The sequence below is a fragment of the Mirounga angustirostris genome, unplaced genomic scaffold, assembly GCF_029215605.1.
Source record: "Mirounga angustirostris isolate CCGP_5_RB_7025 unplaced genomic scaffold, mMirAng1.0.hap1 SCAF_4, whole genome shotgun sequence".
Taxonomy (NCBI): domain Eukaryota; kingdom Metazoa; phylum Chordata; class Mammalia; order Carnivora; family Phocidae; genus Mirounga; species Mirounga angustirostris.
The window spans coordinates 1,753,701-1,769,612 of NW_026991712.1; the positions used below are offsets into that span (position 1 = coordinate 1,753,701).

A 15,912-nucleotide genomic window follows, 5' to 3' on the forward strand; every position below is an offset into this window, starting at 1 on the left:
CCCTACTCCGCAGCGTCTGGACTCTCCCCATGTGCCCCGCCCTGATCTAGGCCCCCCAGCCTCTGCTCCTGCCCCATCCGTGGCCCTGAGACCCTTGGGACCTGGTCTGCCCCTTCCTGATGCCTGCTCTGGCTCATCTCCCCGCCTGCCCCGCTCTTTCTCCGCAGTGCCCAAGCGGCACTGCCAAGCCTTCCCTCCTGTTGCAGCCCCCGGTGAGGGGCCCTTCCGCTGTGTCCTGTGGCCCCCTTGCTCCCTGTGGCTGTCCTGGGGACGGCATCCGCGGCTGCTCAGAAAGTTCTGGACATGGGGTAGTCGCCTGGTGAATGTGACTCAGACCAACGAGTGAAGACGTGCCTGGGACACGGCTCTCATCCTCCCGAGGTGCCGTGGGCCTGCTTGTGCAGGTGCATCCACGTCAGCTCTCCGGAGGCCAGGAGTCCCCCAGAGACTCCAGCCAGGAAAGCGAGGGAGCGTCCTAGAGAAGGGGAAGCTGGAGGCCAGCCTGGAGGACGTGGCCAGCAAGCGGTCAGGGGGGTGGAAGGCCCTGAGCTGGAGCCTGCCTTGGCAGGAGGTGCTGCATGAACGAAGGCCAGGCCCGCCCTGCGGCCAGCAGCTGACAGGTTGGGGCCCGAGCGAGAAGCTGGAAGGGTGCGCAGGGGCAGGCTCAGGAGCCGCAGAGGCCTGGGAGTCTGGGCCTGCGTCTGCTGGAGACGTGGAGCCCATGGGGGTGTCCGGCAGGAGAGAAGCCCGTGCTGCCCCCCACGGCCTTTCCCAGCAGCTGGGGGGGCCGAGGCTCTTCTTCAGACAGTGGCTGTTGGGAGCTTGGCACAGCTCTGCTCCTGCCTTCCGAGCCCCGCGTGGCAGTGGGGCCGCGTGGTCAGGGCCCGAAGGCAGGGTGGGGAGCACCAGGGCATCTGGGCCTGGGGGAGGGCCTGGGGCCAGGAGCGGTCCGAGCTGTGGGGAGGAGTCTGCGTATCAAGGCAGCTGGGGTCAGGGAGAAGCAAGCAGACTCTTCCAGGGATGCCGGCTTTTTGCGGTTAGGTGGAAGAGGGCGCCCAGCAAAGAACAGTCCATGAAGCAGTCAGGAGGGGACAGGGTGTGGCCTTGCGGGAGCCCAGAGCCAGTGAGCCCTCAGAGAGGGGATGAGGAAGGTGGGAGGGAGCGCATCTTGCCCCAGAGCGCTTTGGGGCCTGCTGAGGGGACACAAGGCAGCCAACATCCGCAGCGTGCGGACTAGTGTTCTAAAGAAGCCTCCCGTGAAAAGACAAGTAGATCTTGGGTAGATGATAATAAATGTACTTTTTAATGTATTGCTGGTGCTCAAGAACAGTCAGGGAAATCTCTCAAGGCTTAAAAACAAAAAGCAAGCCAAGTATCCAAAGCTGAGCCGACAGAATGGTGGGTGGGAAGCAACCGAGACTCCAGGTGCTGTGGCTGGGCTGGGGGGCTGAGCTGGGGGCCGGGGTGGAGCTGGGCTGGGGGCCGGGGTGGGGCCAGGGCCGCGCTCCCCAAGCCAGGGAGGAGGGAGCACTGGACCAGATATGCTTGGCCTGGGCTCTGGAAGGGGCTGCGGGCAGCCTTGCCCCCCAGGTCCAAGCAGCAGCTAGCAGGAGGGAGTTCACCCCTTACGCCCTCAGCATGCAGACGGGGTGAGTGAAACCGTATTTGAGCTCCTGAGAAAAGTTTGCAGACATGAGGAAAGAAGCCCCCGAGTGAGACCAAACTCGCAGCTGTTTCAGGCTCCTGGGATCTTCAGAGACTGGAGTTAACATGTACAGCTTGCACCAAATGATCACAGTCGAAATATTTGAAGAGACAAAAAGACAACGAGAAAATGACCAAAGATAAAGACTTACCAGACTTGGCCAAACAGATCTGAAAAAGAATCAAAGGGTGTTTTAGGAAAGTACAGTGGCTACACTTGAATCTCTGTGGCTCTGTGGGAGAGCCCGTATCAGACCCGGGGGGAGAACTGAGTGGAAAGCTGCACAGGGGATTCCTAGAGACGCCCCGGTTCCGCCGGGAGGCTCGCGTCCGCACAATGGGAAGCGCACGCCTCTCAAGCGGGGTGAGCAAGCGTAGACCCACCCGGAGACGTGCTGGTTAGAGCAGAAGAGAAGGCAGTGCTGTCAGTAGGGAGGGAGGCACAGAGCCCCTGGGCTGATGGCGGTCCCGCGCCACCACGGAAGCCAGCAGAGGGCGGGGCTGGTAACTGTCCACGGGAGCTGTGCCCGCCGTGCAGCCGGCTGGCAGCCCTGGAGCTGAGATGGGCGCCGGCTCAGACACCCAGGCCCAGATGCTGACCCCCGGCCCCGGTCAGCCTGGAGGAGCTGGGGAAGCCCGGAACGGAGCACGGCGTCCTGAGCGTCGGTGAGTGAGAACTGCCGTGGCAGTCTGGTTAGCTGGCAGAATAGACTCCAAGACGCAGAAACTTCTCTGGATGCAGGTAGTAAAGGGAGGGCTAGGATGAGCTACAACCATCAGAAACATAGACGCACCAAAAACACAGCCTCGGGACGTATCAGCCAGCGTGGACTCCTCCTAAATGTCAAGACCTACTGTAAAGTCCTGGCAGCCAGGAAGCAGTAACAGCAAAAACAAAGTAAGAGTGTATGCTGGCTTAAGAACAGATATCCACGGGCGCCTGGGTGGCTCAGTTGGTTAAGCGACTGCCTTCGGCTCAGGTCGTGATCCTGGAGTCCCGGGATCGAGTCCCGCATCGGGCTCCCTGCTCAGCGGGGGGTCTGCTTCTTCCTCTGACCCTCTTCCCTCTTGTGCTGTCTCTCATTCTCTCTCTCAAATAAATAAATAAAATCTTAAAAAAAAAAAAAGAACAGATATCCATAAAGGGTGAATTATTTCAGTGATGGGGTTGGAAGTAACCTCTCTTCGTGGAGAAAAGCTAAGCTAGTTCCCTACCAATGGCTCCGGAGCTAAATACGCAGGGACAGTGAAATAGGGAATCTCTTTAGGACCTGTGGACAATGAAGGGCCTCGAGAATAAACCGCGAGGCAGAGGTGGATGTACTTGATTACATCGGCACAGACCTGCAAACACGAGACGACAGCCGACTCAGAGGAGAAGGCAGTGCGTGCCCCCGCAGCGGGGCTCGTGTGCCGTGAAGGGCGCTGGGGGCAAAGCCAAGAGGCCACTGAAGGCACCAGGGGACTCGCAGCCGCTGACACTGTTCTCTACAGCAGACAGACCAGTCCGGACAGACCCCAGATAGAAGCGGGAATTCACATAGGAGGGACCCCCAATCCCCCAAAGCCAGCAAGTGTTTGGAAAGATGCAGACATTCATCAGTCATTTGGGAACCGCACATTAAACAAAATGACACTTGGCTTTAAGCCTTCCTGACGGACAAACGCTAGCCAGCTGGTTCCTCCTGGCGGTGGTGAGAGTGTGTGGGTCTGAGAGCGCTGGTGGGTCCCGAGGGCGCCGCAGGGGCGCGGACCTTGCGGAGAGCACTCTGACAGCACGTGCCAATGACCCCACCCCCTCCTGCCTTCACAGAGGAAAGCAATTCTCATACCGGTGCAAAAGGATGCACACCAGAGCAGTGCCTGTGACGATCGTGTGAAAGCAGGCAAATAAACTACGGGGAACGGAGGCCACGGAGGGCCGTGAAACAGCAGGAGGTCCTGGCTCAGACCCGGTTCTGGTTCTGGGCGTGATGGGAGTAAGCATCCTCCGCTTTGCCTCTCCGCTGAATGTAGCTGGAATTCCTGGATGCCGTGCATGGAGCAGCTTTTTGTGGACTTTGTAAATGCCAGCCGGTGGATTGTAGAATGCAGAGGACCCCCGAGCTGGTGTCTCCTGGCCTGGGCTCGAAGACAGCCCCAGGCCTGGACGTGTTGAGCAGGTGCAGGAAACGTGACCTGGAAAAGGGAATTCCCTTGTTTTCTTGTTTGTTTTCTGTTCTCTACTCCAGGCCCCAGTGACTCTGACAAGGAGGTAGGTGGTGGCAGCGGCCCGGCTGGTTGTACAGACTCTAAGGCCGAGGATGGTGTGGGGAGGGGGTGCCACTTCGTGTCTGTGTTTCTCTTTCTATGGTCTTGGCACCTGGTTGGGAGACAGGACCAGTTAGAGAAGGTGCACAGCTGAGTGGCAAGCCGCAGCCCCGACTTGGTAGCCAGAAGGCTAGGCGGGGGTTGGAGGTCCCCTAAGAGCCGAGAAGTATTGGGAAACCGCACAGAGGAGAGAGTTTGGGAGAGCAGGTGCGTCAAGTTGTATGCACGTGCTGGGCTCACCCCGACCGGGGCATGTTTGTGCGCAACCCTGAACGGCACGCAGAGATTCCAGGATCGCTCTGAGGGGTAGACCTGCTCTGGTCTCTCACTTGCCACTTGGTGGCCACACGCCATGGACCTGAATAACGTGGGGAAAGAGTTAAAACCCAGCCGATACCAGGACCAGTGCTCACAGAAGGTGGGACCGGCAGCACGAACCTCGCCTATCTGATCGCCCACACAAGCCCCCAAGTCCATACTCGGGGTTTCAGTAGGACCCAGAGTCTCACAAGCAGGTATCCACGTGTCCGGGGTGCACTCCAAACTGGCTTGACCTGTGCAGAAACCCGGACATCTCATGCGCGGGGCCCAGGGAGGGACAGATGGCTCACAGGGGGAAACCATCAGAGACTTTCCATCAACGACTGTCGCCGTGCCTGAGAGATGCGCGAGTGGAAAACTAGGACCTCTCAGAGCAGTCGAAGACAGAAAAGGAATGAAATGTCAAGACAGGGTGGTATTGGCGAAAGAAGACACTAACGGGTCAGGAGAACAGAACCTGGGGCCTGGAAATAGACCCCCCCACCAGTGATAGCCGCAGACCCATGTTTGACGGAGAGCAGGTCCATTCAGTGGGGCAACCATGGTCTTCCCAACAAGTGGTGCTGGAATAATGGGACATCCGCCCTCCAAAAAAAAAAAAAATATATCCTGACCGAGCTGTCACACCAGCACAAACATGAATTTGGGTGGGTCCTAAAGCTGAGGACTATAAAACTTCTAGAAGAGCACCCAGGAGAAAGGATGGTGCTGGCATGACAACGAGCGCGTAGGGTTACCCCTGAGAGCACAGTCCGTGAAAGAAAAGGGCAGAGCTGCCAGGGAACGGTGAGAGGCCACAGGCAGGAGGACAGGGGACTGCCCCCCCCGCACGCGGCCGAGAGCCCCTGAACGCAGCAGGAAGGCCAGTGTCTCTCTGTCCCAGCCCTGACCCCGGCCGGTGGCTCTGTGGGCGTGCCTGCTCCGCGAACCTCCTCAACCGCTTGGAAGGGGTGAGTCGTAACTGTACATAAATCGTGCCTCAGTAACATGGACTAAGACACGGAAAATTCCAGCATGCACATCGGTGTGTGTCACTATGCACAGGGGGTCATGATGTGGAGCTTCTTGTCATCTAGGATATACATTCAGCAGTATTTTTTTTTATTAAAATTAATCATGTGAAGAAAAAGGAAAAAAAGAAAAATAACATCAGATACACACCTAGCAACCCAGATGGGTCTTTTTTTTTTAAAAGGGCTTAGAGGGGCGCCTGGGTGGCTCAGTTGTTTAAGCGACTGCCTTCGGCTCAGGTCATGATCCTGGAGTCCCGGGATCGAGTCCCACATCGGGCTCCCTGCTCGGCGGGGAGTCTGCCTCTCCCTCTGACTCTCCCCCTCTCATGCTCTCTATCACTATCTCTCTCAATAAATAAATAAAAATCTTTAAAAAAAAAAAAGGGCTTAGAAGGAAAAAGTAAAACACAGAATGAGATATATAATTTAAATACATTTAAAATCTATACACTTTGATAAGTATCCCACGGTTTTATAGGATGTTAACATAAGAGGAAGCTTGTGAAGGGTGTACAGAATCTCTGTACTATTTTTGCAACTCTTCCATATGCCTAAAATTATTTCAAAAAGTCAAAAAAACCCAGAAACTTTTTTTCCCCAAAAGCACTTACAAACAAAAAAAGACACATTAAATTAGAGTAGTTGTGGGCTGGTGGGAGGGTTATGGGGACAAAAGGGAAGAAAGAAACAGGAATGGGACTGCGGCAGGCCGTGGGCTGTGGGCCGTGGGCTGCCGAGCAGGGGCAACTCAGTCTTCTGCTTGTGGAAGAACAGAGAGAGCATTACCATCACAAACTACAAGGACTTTGAGAGAATGTACTCCAGGAAGAAGGCAGGCAGGCATGAAATGTAAGGCCGAGTGGTGTGATGTGATTTAGAGTAAGCATAGATCTTCCTCTGGGACAGAGCTCCTAAAACCCGTGGAATTTCCTAAGAGAAGAAAACCGGAAAGGCGTCTTTTGTTATGTTAATGAATGACTTTTGGACCTTGCCTCGGGATAGGGCTGGTGGCCCTAGGAACCCACCCTGGGATTGGAGGGTTGGAATTTTCAGTCCCACCGCCGACCTCTGGGGAGAGGAGGGAGCTGGAGATAGAATTGATCACCAATTGCCAGTGATCTCATCAGTCATGCCCATGTAACGGATCCCCCATTAACACCTGGAAGTAATGGGTTCAGAGAGCTTCCGGGTTGGTGAACAGGTCGGGTTCTGGGAGAATGGCTCACCCGGAGAGACAGAGAGGCCCCGCGCCCTTCCCCACACCGGACCCTGTGCGTTGCTGGCTGGTCCGGCGTTAGATCCTCTTACATTAAACCAGTGATCCAGTGAGTGAAATGTTCTCTGAGTTCTGTGAGCTGCTCTGGCAGATGAATCAAACCCATGGCAGGGGGCGTGGGAACCTCCTGTCTGGAGCTGGTTGGTCAGAAGCATAGGTCACAAGATCGGCTTGCGGTTGGCACCTGAAGTGGGGGCGTCTCGTGGGACGGAGCCCTCCACCTGTGGGTCTGATGCCGTCTCCAGGTCATGTCAAAGTTGAGATGACACCCCGTCAGGGTCCACTGAGAACTGGAGAATCGCTTGGTGGTGGGACCCTTACCCCAACACACACCACAAATCAGAATTGGGTGCAGAACCCACTTAAGTGGTGAGAAAAGTAACTGCTCAACATGGAAGTATATGCAACCCCATATTGTCTTTTTAAAAAATAATGTCTAATTTATGGAGTTCAAAAATACAGAGCTAAAATAATAGACCACATAAGTCCAAAGAGAAGGATTAAAATGTTCTGAGGTCCTTGTATTGTTTGAAAAGGGTGTTACTATTTTGATAAATTTTAGACCTTATCAAGTTAAATAACTGGTCACATCTCAAAGGTAAGCTGAAAGGGAATAGAATCTGTATGGTTTCTGGACCAATAAAAGGTAAAAATGGATCAAAAACAAATATTTAAAAATGCGATTATTTCAGAAATCAAGAAAGAGGATTTTTGAAGTGCTGTAACAGGAGGCCGAGCGTGGGCCTCTAAGTGAGGCTGAGTGGTTATGTGCAATGTGATCAAACCAGCTCAAGACAGACACTCTCTGGCAGGATTTTAAATACAGTTTAATAAAGGATAGTTAGGGTATATTAACATCAAGCAAGATAGACTGTAAGTTGGAGATAAAGACATTATTATGTAGAGAGATGGTCAATTCAAAAAAATAGAAGATTTGATATGCTGGGAAGATGTATCAGTTCTAAACTCTGTTCCCCATATAAAGGGACATATGAACAAAACAAACTTTGCTAGAACTCCAAAAAGAAAAACAGTCCACTATCATAGTGGGGATTTTCAGTGCATCTTTTTTCAGCTCTTGGTAGGTCACACAGAGACAAAATGATTTGCCATATGGCAGATTGGAGCAATGGGGTGGACAGGCTTCGTGTGACGACCACAGAGATGATTGTGAGCTCAGCAACTAGAGAATACGTGTGGAAGATTTTTTTTTTTTTAAATTGGTACATACTAGCAGGTCTCCTACAGACTACATTCCACGACAGCATTGTTATTACGATGGAAACCACAAAAAGGCAGATTAAAAATGTCCATGATTTAGGACTTCTAAATCATATAAAATAACCTATCAAAGAAAGTAACCATAATGAAAATTTAAAAACCATTAAAACTGGGGGCACCTGGATGGCTCAGTCAGTTAAGCATCCGACTCTTGATTTCGGCTCAGGTCATGGTCTCAGGGTCGTGGGATCGAGCTGGGCATGGATCCTGCTCAAGATTCTCTCTCCCCCTCCCCCTGCCCCTCCCCCCATTCGTATGCCCTCTGTCTCTCTCTCTCTCCAAAATAAATAAAAACCACTGAAACTGAGGACGGAAATGATGCACACGGACACTTGTGAGGTGGAGCTAAGGGAACACCTTGAGGGACATTTGTAGCCTGAAGACCTGTATTAGATAAATGTTAAAAGCTAAAAGTTAATGTGATAGGCATCCGCTCAAGTATTTTTGTTCGTAAAAACCCCAAAAGGAAGGAAGGAAATAACTAAGATGGGAGCAGGCATTAATGAGAGAGGAGAGACGTGGGCTCACCCAGCGACGAGTCTGTTCTTTGCAGTGGCTGATACGATGTCGAACGGGAGAAAGGTTGCACAAACCAAAGGCCGGGTGCAAGGGGGACCCAACTACGCACCCCTCAGAAACCGAAGAAGTGATTTCATTCCAATACGTTTGGGAGCTTAGTTGAAATAGATGGATTTCTAAAAACAGATAACGCACTAGATGTGAGTGAAGAAGTAGAAAGCCTGCATGTTTGTGTAAGGAAATGGAGCATGCGAAGGCCCAGTTGAGGGCCATGTGGCCGCGGCTCGAAGCGGGGGGCATCCCTGGTCTCGGGGCCTGCAGAGAGCAGGGGATGGAGGCAGGGGGTGGGTGTCCGCGCCCCGGTGCCCCAGCGGAAGGGAGAGGTACATCCGTGCAGAGAGAGGTGGACGCCAGCCCCTTGTCCACCTGCGGCCCCAGGCCTTGCCATGTGCCCGGGGAGTGAAGGTGGTCTGCACACCGTCCCGGCCTGGTCTGGTGGCTCCTTCCCCAGGGACCATCTCAGCTGTCAGAGGAACAGAGCTCTTGTGCACACTGGGGTTGGGGGTGGCCCCTGTCTGAGGGGGACCAGACCCCACCCGAAACCTGATGCAGGATGCATGGTGACTCTAGAGAGACTCAGAGCCGAAGGCGGGGCCCGGGCTGGGGCTGGGGCAGGGGGAGTGCACTCCTAGGGCTGGCCATGCAGCGTCCTGGCCCCAGCTGGTGAATTGTTGGGTGGGCCAGAGCACACGCTGGTCCCTGGACTCCTCCCGGGGGTTGGGCCAGGGCGCGGACCTTGCTCTCCGCAGCAGGTAGGCCCCTGCCGGGCTCTCCAGCCTTCTGTAGCCTCAAGGCTGGGTTCAGGCTGCCCACTTGGGTGCCCATCTGCCACCCCACTGACCTCGGGCTCAGCCTGGGCCCCTCCTCCAGGAAGCCTTGGGCGGGGGGTGGTCACGTCCCTGCGCTGGTTCTCAGGGCACTGTCACCAGGCCGTGTCCTCTCCTCTCCTCCAGTGAAGTGGCCCCCGTCCACCACCACTCCGTCCCTTCTCTTTCCTGTTCTGCCACCTGCTCTCCCCAAAACCCACTCTCATCTGTCCAGGAGGTTTAGAGGGACTGGGTGGCATCTGTCAGCTGCCTGCCCTCTGAGGACTGGGGGAGGCTGAGCCTAGAAAGGGTCTGGGAGGGATAGAGTCGGACGGGTGTGGGGGCATGGGCTGGTAGAGGAGGAAAACCAGCGAGGGGACAGGCCCCCTGAGGTCACAGGCAGGGGCATCGTCCCAGAACCCTGACTTGCAGGCCACCCCATCTGCCACCTGCCTCCCAGAGAACTCCCTGTGATGGAGAGGGGAGGATGCAGTTGGGGGGGGGGCTCTGCGTCCTGCCTCCTCCCGACGCCCCTTCCTGGGCCGCATCCATATGGTGTTCCCAGAGAGCCATATTGAGTCCAGCAACACCTCCTCTGCCTTCCTGGGACAGCTGGGGACGCCTGCGCCCTGCACCTGGTCTGAGCAGGGTTCCAAGCTGCCCCCCATCGCCAGTCGGGGTATCCGCTCCCGGAGATGCCCAGGGTGCCAGGGGAGAGCATGCATCTTCTTCAGGGGGCCCTGCACTTCCGTCTTCTGGGTTTTGGGGAAGGGGTCTGCATTCGATTGTCCTAAGATCCACACATGTAAATGGAAGTTTCTAGACTAGTAAATGTTAGATTGTCTGACTGTAACTTCTTTACTCTTTGTCCAAAGAGCTGTGGTCCACAGGGGGCTCCCAGGACCCCCACCCCATGCCCGGCCCCGGGCCTGACCGCTGTCTGGGGGAGATCCTTGGGTCCGGCCTGAGGGCTGGCCGGGGTGGGGAGGAAGGTTCTGGGGCAGCACAGCTGGGAGGCTGACGCGAGCAGTGACTGCCTCAGGGCTTCCGGCTCTGCCAGAGCCTTATTTGGAGGCAGTTCCGAGTGGGGCAGCGACTGGCACGTTCCTGAGCTATTCAGAGACGCCCTTCCCCTCCTGGTTATTTTTAGGCCCTAAAAAATACTTGGGGAGCCCGCTGCTCCCCACACCTTAAGAAGCCGCAGGGCCACCGATTGCTGGCCTTGGAAGGGATCTCAGTCTCCCAGTCCGGCTGCCACAGTGCCAGAGGGGAAACCGAGGCCCAGAGGGGCGGGGCTTGCCCGAGGTCAGGGCCTTCTGCCCCCAGCTGGCGCACCTTTGGCCTCCCACCCACCGTGGGCCGCTTCGAGCAGACCTGGCCAGTGCCGTGGGACACCCCGGTGGGGGGACCCCCACTCTGCAGGAGGTCTGAGACCTCCCTGGGTCACCGGCAGTAGGTGGCAGAGCGGTAACGCAGGGGGAGGCCAGTGCGGCCCCTCCTATCGCTGACCAGTGTGCGAGCCCTTCCTTGCAGGGGGGCCTTGGTGTCCTTCCCAGGGCCTGGGGGTGAAGAGCCAAGACACCTACAGGGATGGGGTGGGGATGGTAGCCAGGGACCCCAGGAATTTTTTTTTTTAAGATCTTATTTGAGAGAGAGAGAGACACACAGAGAGAGAGAAACAGAGAGAGAGAGAGAGAGCACAAGCAGGGGGAGGGGCAGAGGGAGAGGGAGAAGCCGACTCCCAGCCCCCGGAGCAGAGACCCCAACTCTGCTCCATCCCAGGACCCCGGCATCATGACCTGAGCCGAAGGCAGACGCTTCACCGACTGAGCCACCCAGGTGCCCCTAGAAAGGGCTGCCTGGTAACCCCCTAGGGCAGTGGGATGGCCCCCATGTGGGTGGTGGTTTCTGGGCAGCTTAGGTGGGATACCAGCTGCCTTGCCAGCTCAGGGGGGCCGCACAGGCCCCACGTTCCCCAGACAAAGCTCCAGGTTCAGGAGGAGGTCCCAGCGGGCTGGGGGGGTGGGGGTGGAGCAGGGATAGGAAGGCACTCACGGCTACTGGAAGGTTCTGGAACAAGTCCTGGACCGTGAGGCTCCCTGAGGATTCACTTCTCTGTGGAGGCAAGCCCATGTGGGACGCGGGGCCTGGGGAGGTGATGGGAGCCTGGAGACGGGTCCTTCACCTTGAACATGGCCGGGAGGAGCCCGAGGATGCTGCGGTGTGGCCCCACTGTGTGGTTGTGGAGCAGACGGATGGAGGGAGGGACGGAGGAAGTAAGAACTAGAACAGTCTGCTGCTGGGGACAGGAGCCTCTCACACTGCGGCTAGCGGCTGGCCGGAGGTTAGACAGGAAGAGGGACTTCCCGACGGTCCGGGCTTGCTGCTGGCTGGGTCCGGGAGGGCTGGGAGGGGTGGATGTGAAGGCTTTTCCAGGAAGAGTCTCCACCTGCCCAGAGGAAGGGCCACTCGCGCAGGGGCCGCTTGCCTGGGTGACAGGAGTGTGGCCGCGTCCAGCACGCCCTGCCCCCCCCCAGGGGACTCAGGCCCTCGTCACGGCCCTTATGTACCCATCCGTGTACCTTCCGTCCGTCAGGCCCCCCTCCAGGAGCTCCTCCTGTCTGTGGGTGCGGGGGACAGGGTGGCCTGGGGACATTGTCCTTGCCATCCGGAGGCACCACCACCAGCACGAGAATCCCTCCCCAACCCCACAAAAGCGTCCCCACCAGCTTTGGCTGCACATGTTCCTGCCCGCCACGGTGACCGCTGCCATCGCCAGCCCCATCCTCAGGGCATGGTGGTCCCTGACGGCAGGGGAAGGGTGGCCTAGGAGGCAGTCTCGAAGGGCCGAGGAGGACGGCGCGGGTACAAAGGGGCCGAGACCATGAGGAAAACAAGGTCCAGGGAAAGGAGCAGCTTGTGGTGGAGGGAACAGCAGAGGGAGGCCCGTGGCTGCCCTTGGGTGACCTCCCCACCGAGGGGAGTGTCCAGGGATTAAGGCCGGGGAGCTGGGCTCACTACCTGCCCCCACCCCTGCAGGGAAGCCTCACTCCGACACCCGACACCCGGTCTCCGTTTCCTCATCTGGAGAGGGAGTCAGGACCCTGCCTTGTCCAGCCCCAAGAGCACAGCTGTGGGAACAGCTGGATGAACAGAGGGCGAGCCAGAGACCAGCTCCGCGCACCTGGGGGTCACCACGGAAGGCACTGGAGGCAGACCCATGCAGGGCCCAGCGGTTTTGACGAATCCGGTGGGAACGTCCCCAGCAGGCTTCCTGCGCGGTGGGCGGGAGAGAGGACAGCGATTTCCGGGCTCCGTCCCCATGCCAGGTGGCCATGATGCACTGAACAGCCAGGAATGTGGGGCCCGGGCAGAACAGAGGATGTGGCCTCTCCTGGAAGGACAGGGCCCTCTTGGCGGGAGCTAGGATGGAGGGGAGCCTGAGCCCCCGTTCACACCATCCGAGCCACTCCCATCGCAGGCAGGGAGCACGTGGCCTGGGTCCACCCCGATTGGGTCGTTTCTTCCAGGTTTTCTGTGGCGTGCGTGAGCAGGGCAGGGGGGGTCAGGTCACTCCACAAAGGCAGCGGGGCGCCCTGCACTCGGTGCTCCCCTTACCTGGACCCCAGCTTCCTTCGGGGCCCTCCGGCTTCCTTCGGCATCCGTGGGGGCATGAGGCCCCCGCCCTCGTCTGCACCCCCAGGCCAGTGGGGCTTGGAGTCCGAGGCATCTCCGGGTGGAGAGCGTGCATGTGGTACCGGTAAGATACCGGCCAGCGCCTGGCCGCGCCACCCTCGAATGTGCGTGGTCGCATCTAGTGGTCAAATGAACTCTAACAAGCCTTGCTGGGCTTAGGTTTTGCTGCCAAATCTCACCAAACAAAGTTGGCGTTTTGAAGTGTTCAGGACCATGGCTGAGAGGCGGGCTCTTGCGTGCCTGCATGGCTGTGCCATCCCCTCCTGGCTGCCCACTCCCCCCAGCAGCCATGCTGGTCACCAGTGGCCCCTCTCCATCCTCGGTCACTTGTGCTCGTGGCCTGAGGCGGTCCAGAGTGGCGGGCCAGGCGCTGTGGGAACCCGCGCCAGGCAGTTCCCCCACTTTTCAGTGGGCTTGGCATTGTGTTCATCTTGAATGACATGGTTGGGGGGCCATAATCTCAGGGTGCTGGGGCCTTCCAACAGCCCACCTGTGCACCCCCTCTTTGGGCCAGTGGACTCTGCTGCCCGTGGTGGGACGTGCAGCCTGGGGGCGGAGCCTGGCTCACCGCCCCTCCCAGCTTCGCAGCGCCTGGCCGGGCTCTCTGCGTGGGCTCAGGCTGTCCCCTGCTGGAAACACCGAGGAGAGGCAAGCATTTCCGCTCGCAGGGACGAGCTTCTCAAAAGGTTCAGGCTCAGAAACCAGGCAAGCTGTGGGCCACGGGCCAAGGTGGGAGGTGGCAGAGGGCAGGGCAGGATGGAGCAGGGGGCGCGGCTCTGGGCATGTCCACATTTGTCTCTCACGCCTGCCTCAGGACCAAGGGGGAGGTGCGTGGTCCAGGGGTGAGGCAGAGGGCCAGGGTCCTGGAGGAGATCTTGGGCACACCAAGGCCAGCTGGAAGGAGCGGGGCCCCGGCTCCCTCCCTCCTTCCACGTACTCTGCCCCAGTCTCAGATTGCCTCCCCCCTCCCCCGGGCAAAGGCAAGGGCACAGGGACATCACACGCCAACGACCCCTTGTGGGTCTAAAAGTCTGGGGGAAGGGGAGCAAGGGAGCCCAGCATCCGAGGGTCCCCATCAGTTTCCTCATAGCACCCCTGCGGCCACACGACCGTGGGCCTGGGGGCCAAGGTCCACACAGCGTGGGCTCCTGACTCCCAGGCAGGGTGCAGGGGTGGAGCCCCGTGCCCACCAGGCCTCCCGGGCCCTTTTGACCCCCATGGAAGGACCCAAGGCCGCTCCGCGAAAGCCATGGGGCTGTGGCTTGGGCAGCACAGAGGAAGACCACACAGACGGGACGTGGGTTTTTAATTCTTTTTATTGAAGAAAAGAAAAGGAGAGAAAAAATAGATTCCCCACCCCTGCTCTTCCCGGAGTGGGCTTCTAGTCCTGCCCCTGGGGTCTGCGCAGGTGAGCGAGGGCTGTGCTCTCCACCTGGGTCTGGGGAGGGGCCCCGGGCCCTGGAAAGGTGGGGGGGGGGCTGCTTCCCGAGGGGTAGGGATGTCTAAAAAATGGTGCCAGGCCAGCTGGGCCAAGCAGGCTGGTCCTCTGCTGGGGCAGCTCGGCAGGCATCCCGGGGATGCTGGCCGCACCTGGCCTGGCCCCTGTCCGCGGCCCGCCCGCCTGCCCGCCGGCGCTGGGCTGGAGGAGGGCAGAGTCTGAGGCACCTTCCGGCCTCTGGAGCCCTGTGCCCCCGCGGGCCGCTGGTGCCTCCTGTCCCGTCTGGCTCTGGTCCCAGCAGGGCGGGCCTCCGCAGGGCCGCCGTCCGAGCACCCTGAGGCCGGGACGCGGGCCTGGCCCACAGCCCGAGAGCATGTCTGTGCCCGTCCCGTAGCAGGAGCGGGCAGAGCAGCATCCCTCCTCGTGGCCCGGTGCGTGGCTGCCGCCCACCTGCTCAGACCTCAGTCTGGAGGTCGATGATGTCCTGGCCCACTAGCGGGATCGTGGCGCCCGACTTCTCCCACTCCACGCTCCGCAGCTCCAGTGGGGACGGCGGCAGCGGCTCCAGTTCCTTCTTCACCCACGCAGGCGTCCCGTGGGCTTTCCGAAGGCTCTCCCAGGGCCGCTTGTTGGGTGTCTGCTGCTTTTCTGGCTGCTGGCCAGTGGGCGGAGGGAGGGGCCGTGAGGGAGGCCACGGAGCAAAATCAGATGGGGAGCAGGGAAAGAATGCAGGCGACAGTCAGAACAGAGAAGAAGGGGCCCGAGACAGCGGAGAGGCGGGGAGTGGGGGGAGATCCCAGGTGACCCAGGAGCAGAGCGCCTCCCACTGTGGGGTCGGCACTGGGGGTGGGGGGAGAAGGCCTGCGGTGAAGGGCAGCTGTCTGGCACCACTCCCTTGGCGGTGGTCTTCCTTGGGAGGCAGCCTGACCATTCGCCAGTGCACGGCCCACCCCTCCAGACAGGGCCCCAAAGTCGGTGCACCCCCAGCCCTCCAGACGGGGCCCCAGGAGTCACTGCACCCCCAGCCCTCCAGACGGGGCCCCAGGAGTCGCGCGCCCCCACCCCTCCAGACAGTCTCCCCCCTCCCCAGGGCCTTCCCGTTGGCTTGCCCTGCCCTCCAGGTCTAGCATGGGCCAGGTCAGGCCAGTCTCCAGGAAAGGTGGCAGGAAAGAACGAATGAATGGGGAGGGTGGGAAGAAGAAGGGCAGGAGACAGCCTTACCTTACCTAAGGGCTCTCCCGGAGTGCCCCGCCCTGTGCCGCCACCCCACCCAGCACCCCAGGGCTCCGCCCGCCTCCAGACCTTGCTGTCTGGGCCCAGCACCTCCTTGTCCTTCTCCGCGTGCTGCAGCTTCCGGTTCAGGTCCTGAAACATGTCCTGGTGCCGCTTCCGCGTGTGCATGATTTTCTGCGGGTCGGGAGGGGTGGCGGAGCCTGAGCCCGGAGGGGGACTGCCCTGCCCCTCCCTGCCTGCTGGAAGGGCTCAGAG

General features: G+C 58.8%; 1 protein-coding gene across 1 annotated transcript in view; it reads right to left on the reverse strand.

Annotated features, from left to right (window-relative positions):
• Positions 1-14,290: 14,290 nt before the first annotated feature.
• Positions 14,291-15,912, reverse strand: part of ADGRB1 (adhesion G protein-coupled receptor B1) — an 81,775-nt gene continuing 80,153 nt past the window's right edge. Inside the window, exons 30-31 of the mRNA XM_064587798.1 lie at positions 15,727-15,831; positions 14,291-15,076 (exon numbers count right to left, since the gene is read on the reverse strand). Of these exons, the coding sequence (XP_064443868.1) occupies positions 14,879-15,076; positions 15,727-15,831 (303 nt within the window). The 3' untranslated portion in view covers positions 14,291-14,878. The remainder of the gene's footprint in view (positions 15,077-15,726; positions 15,832-15,912) is intronic.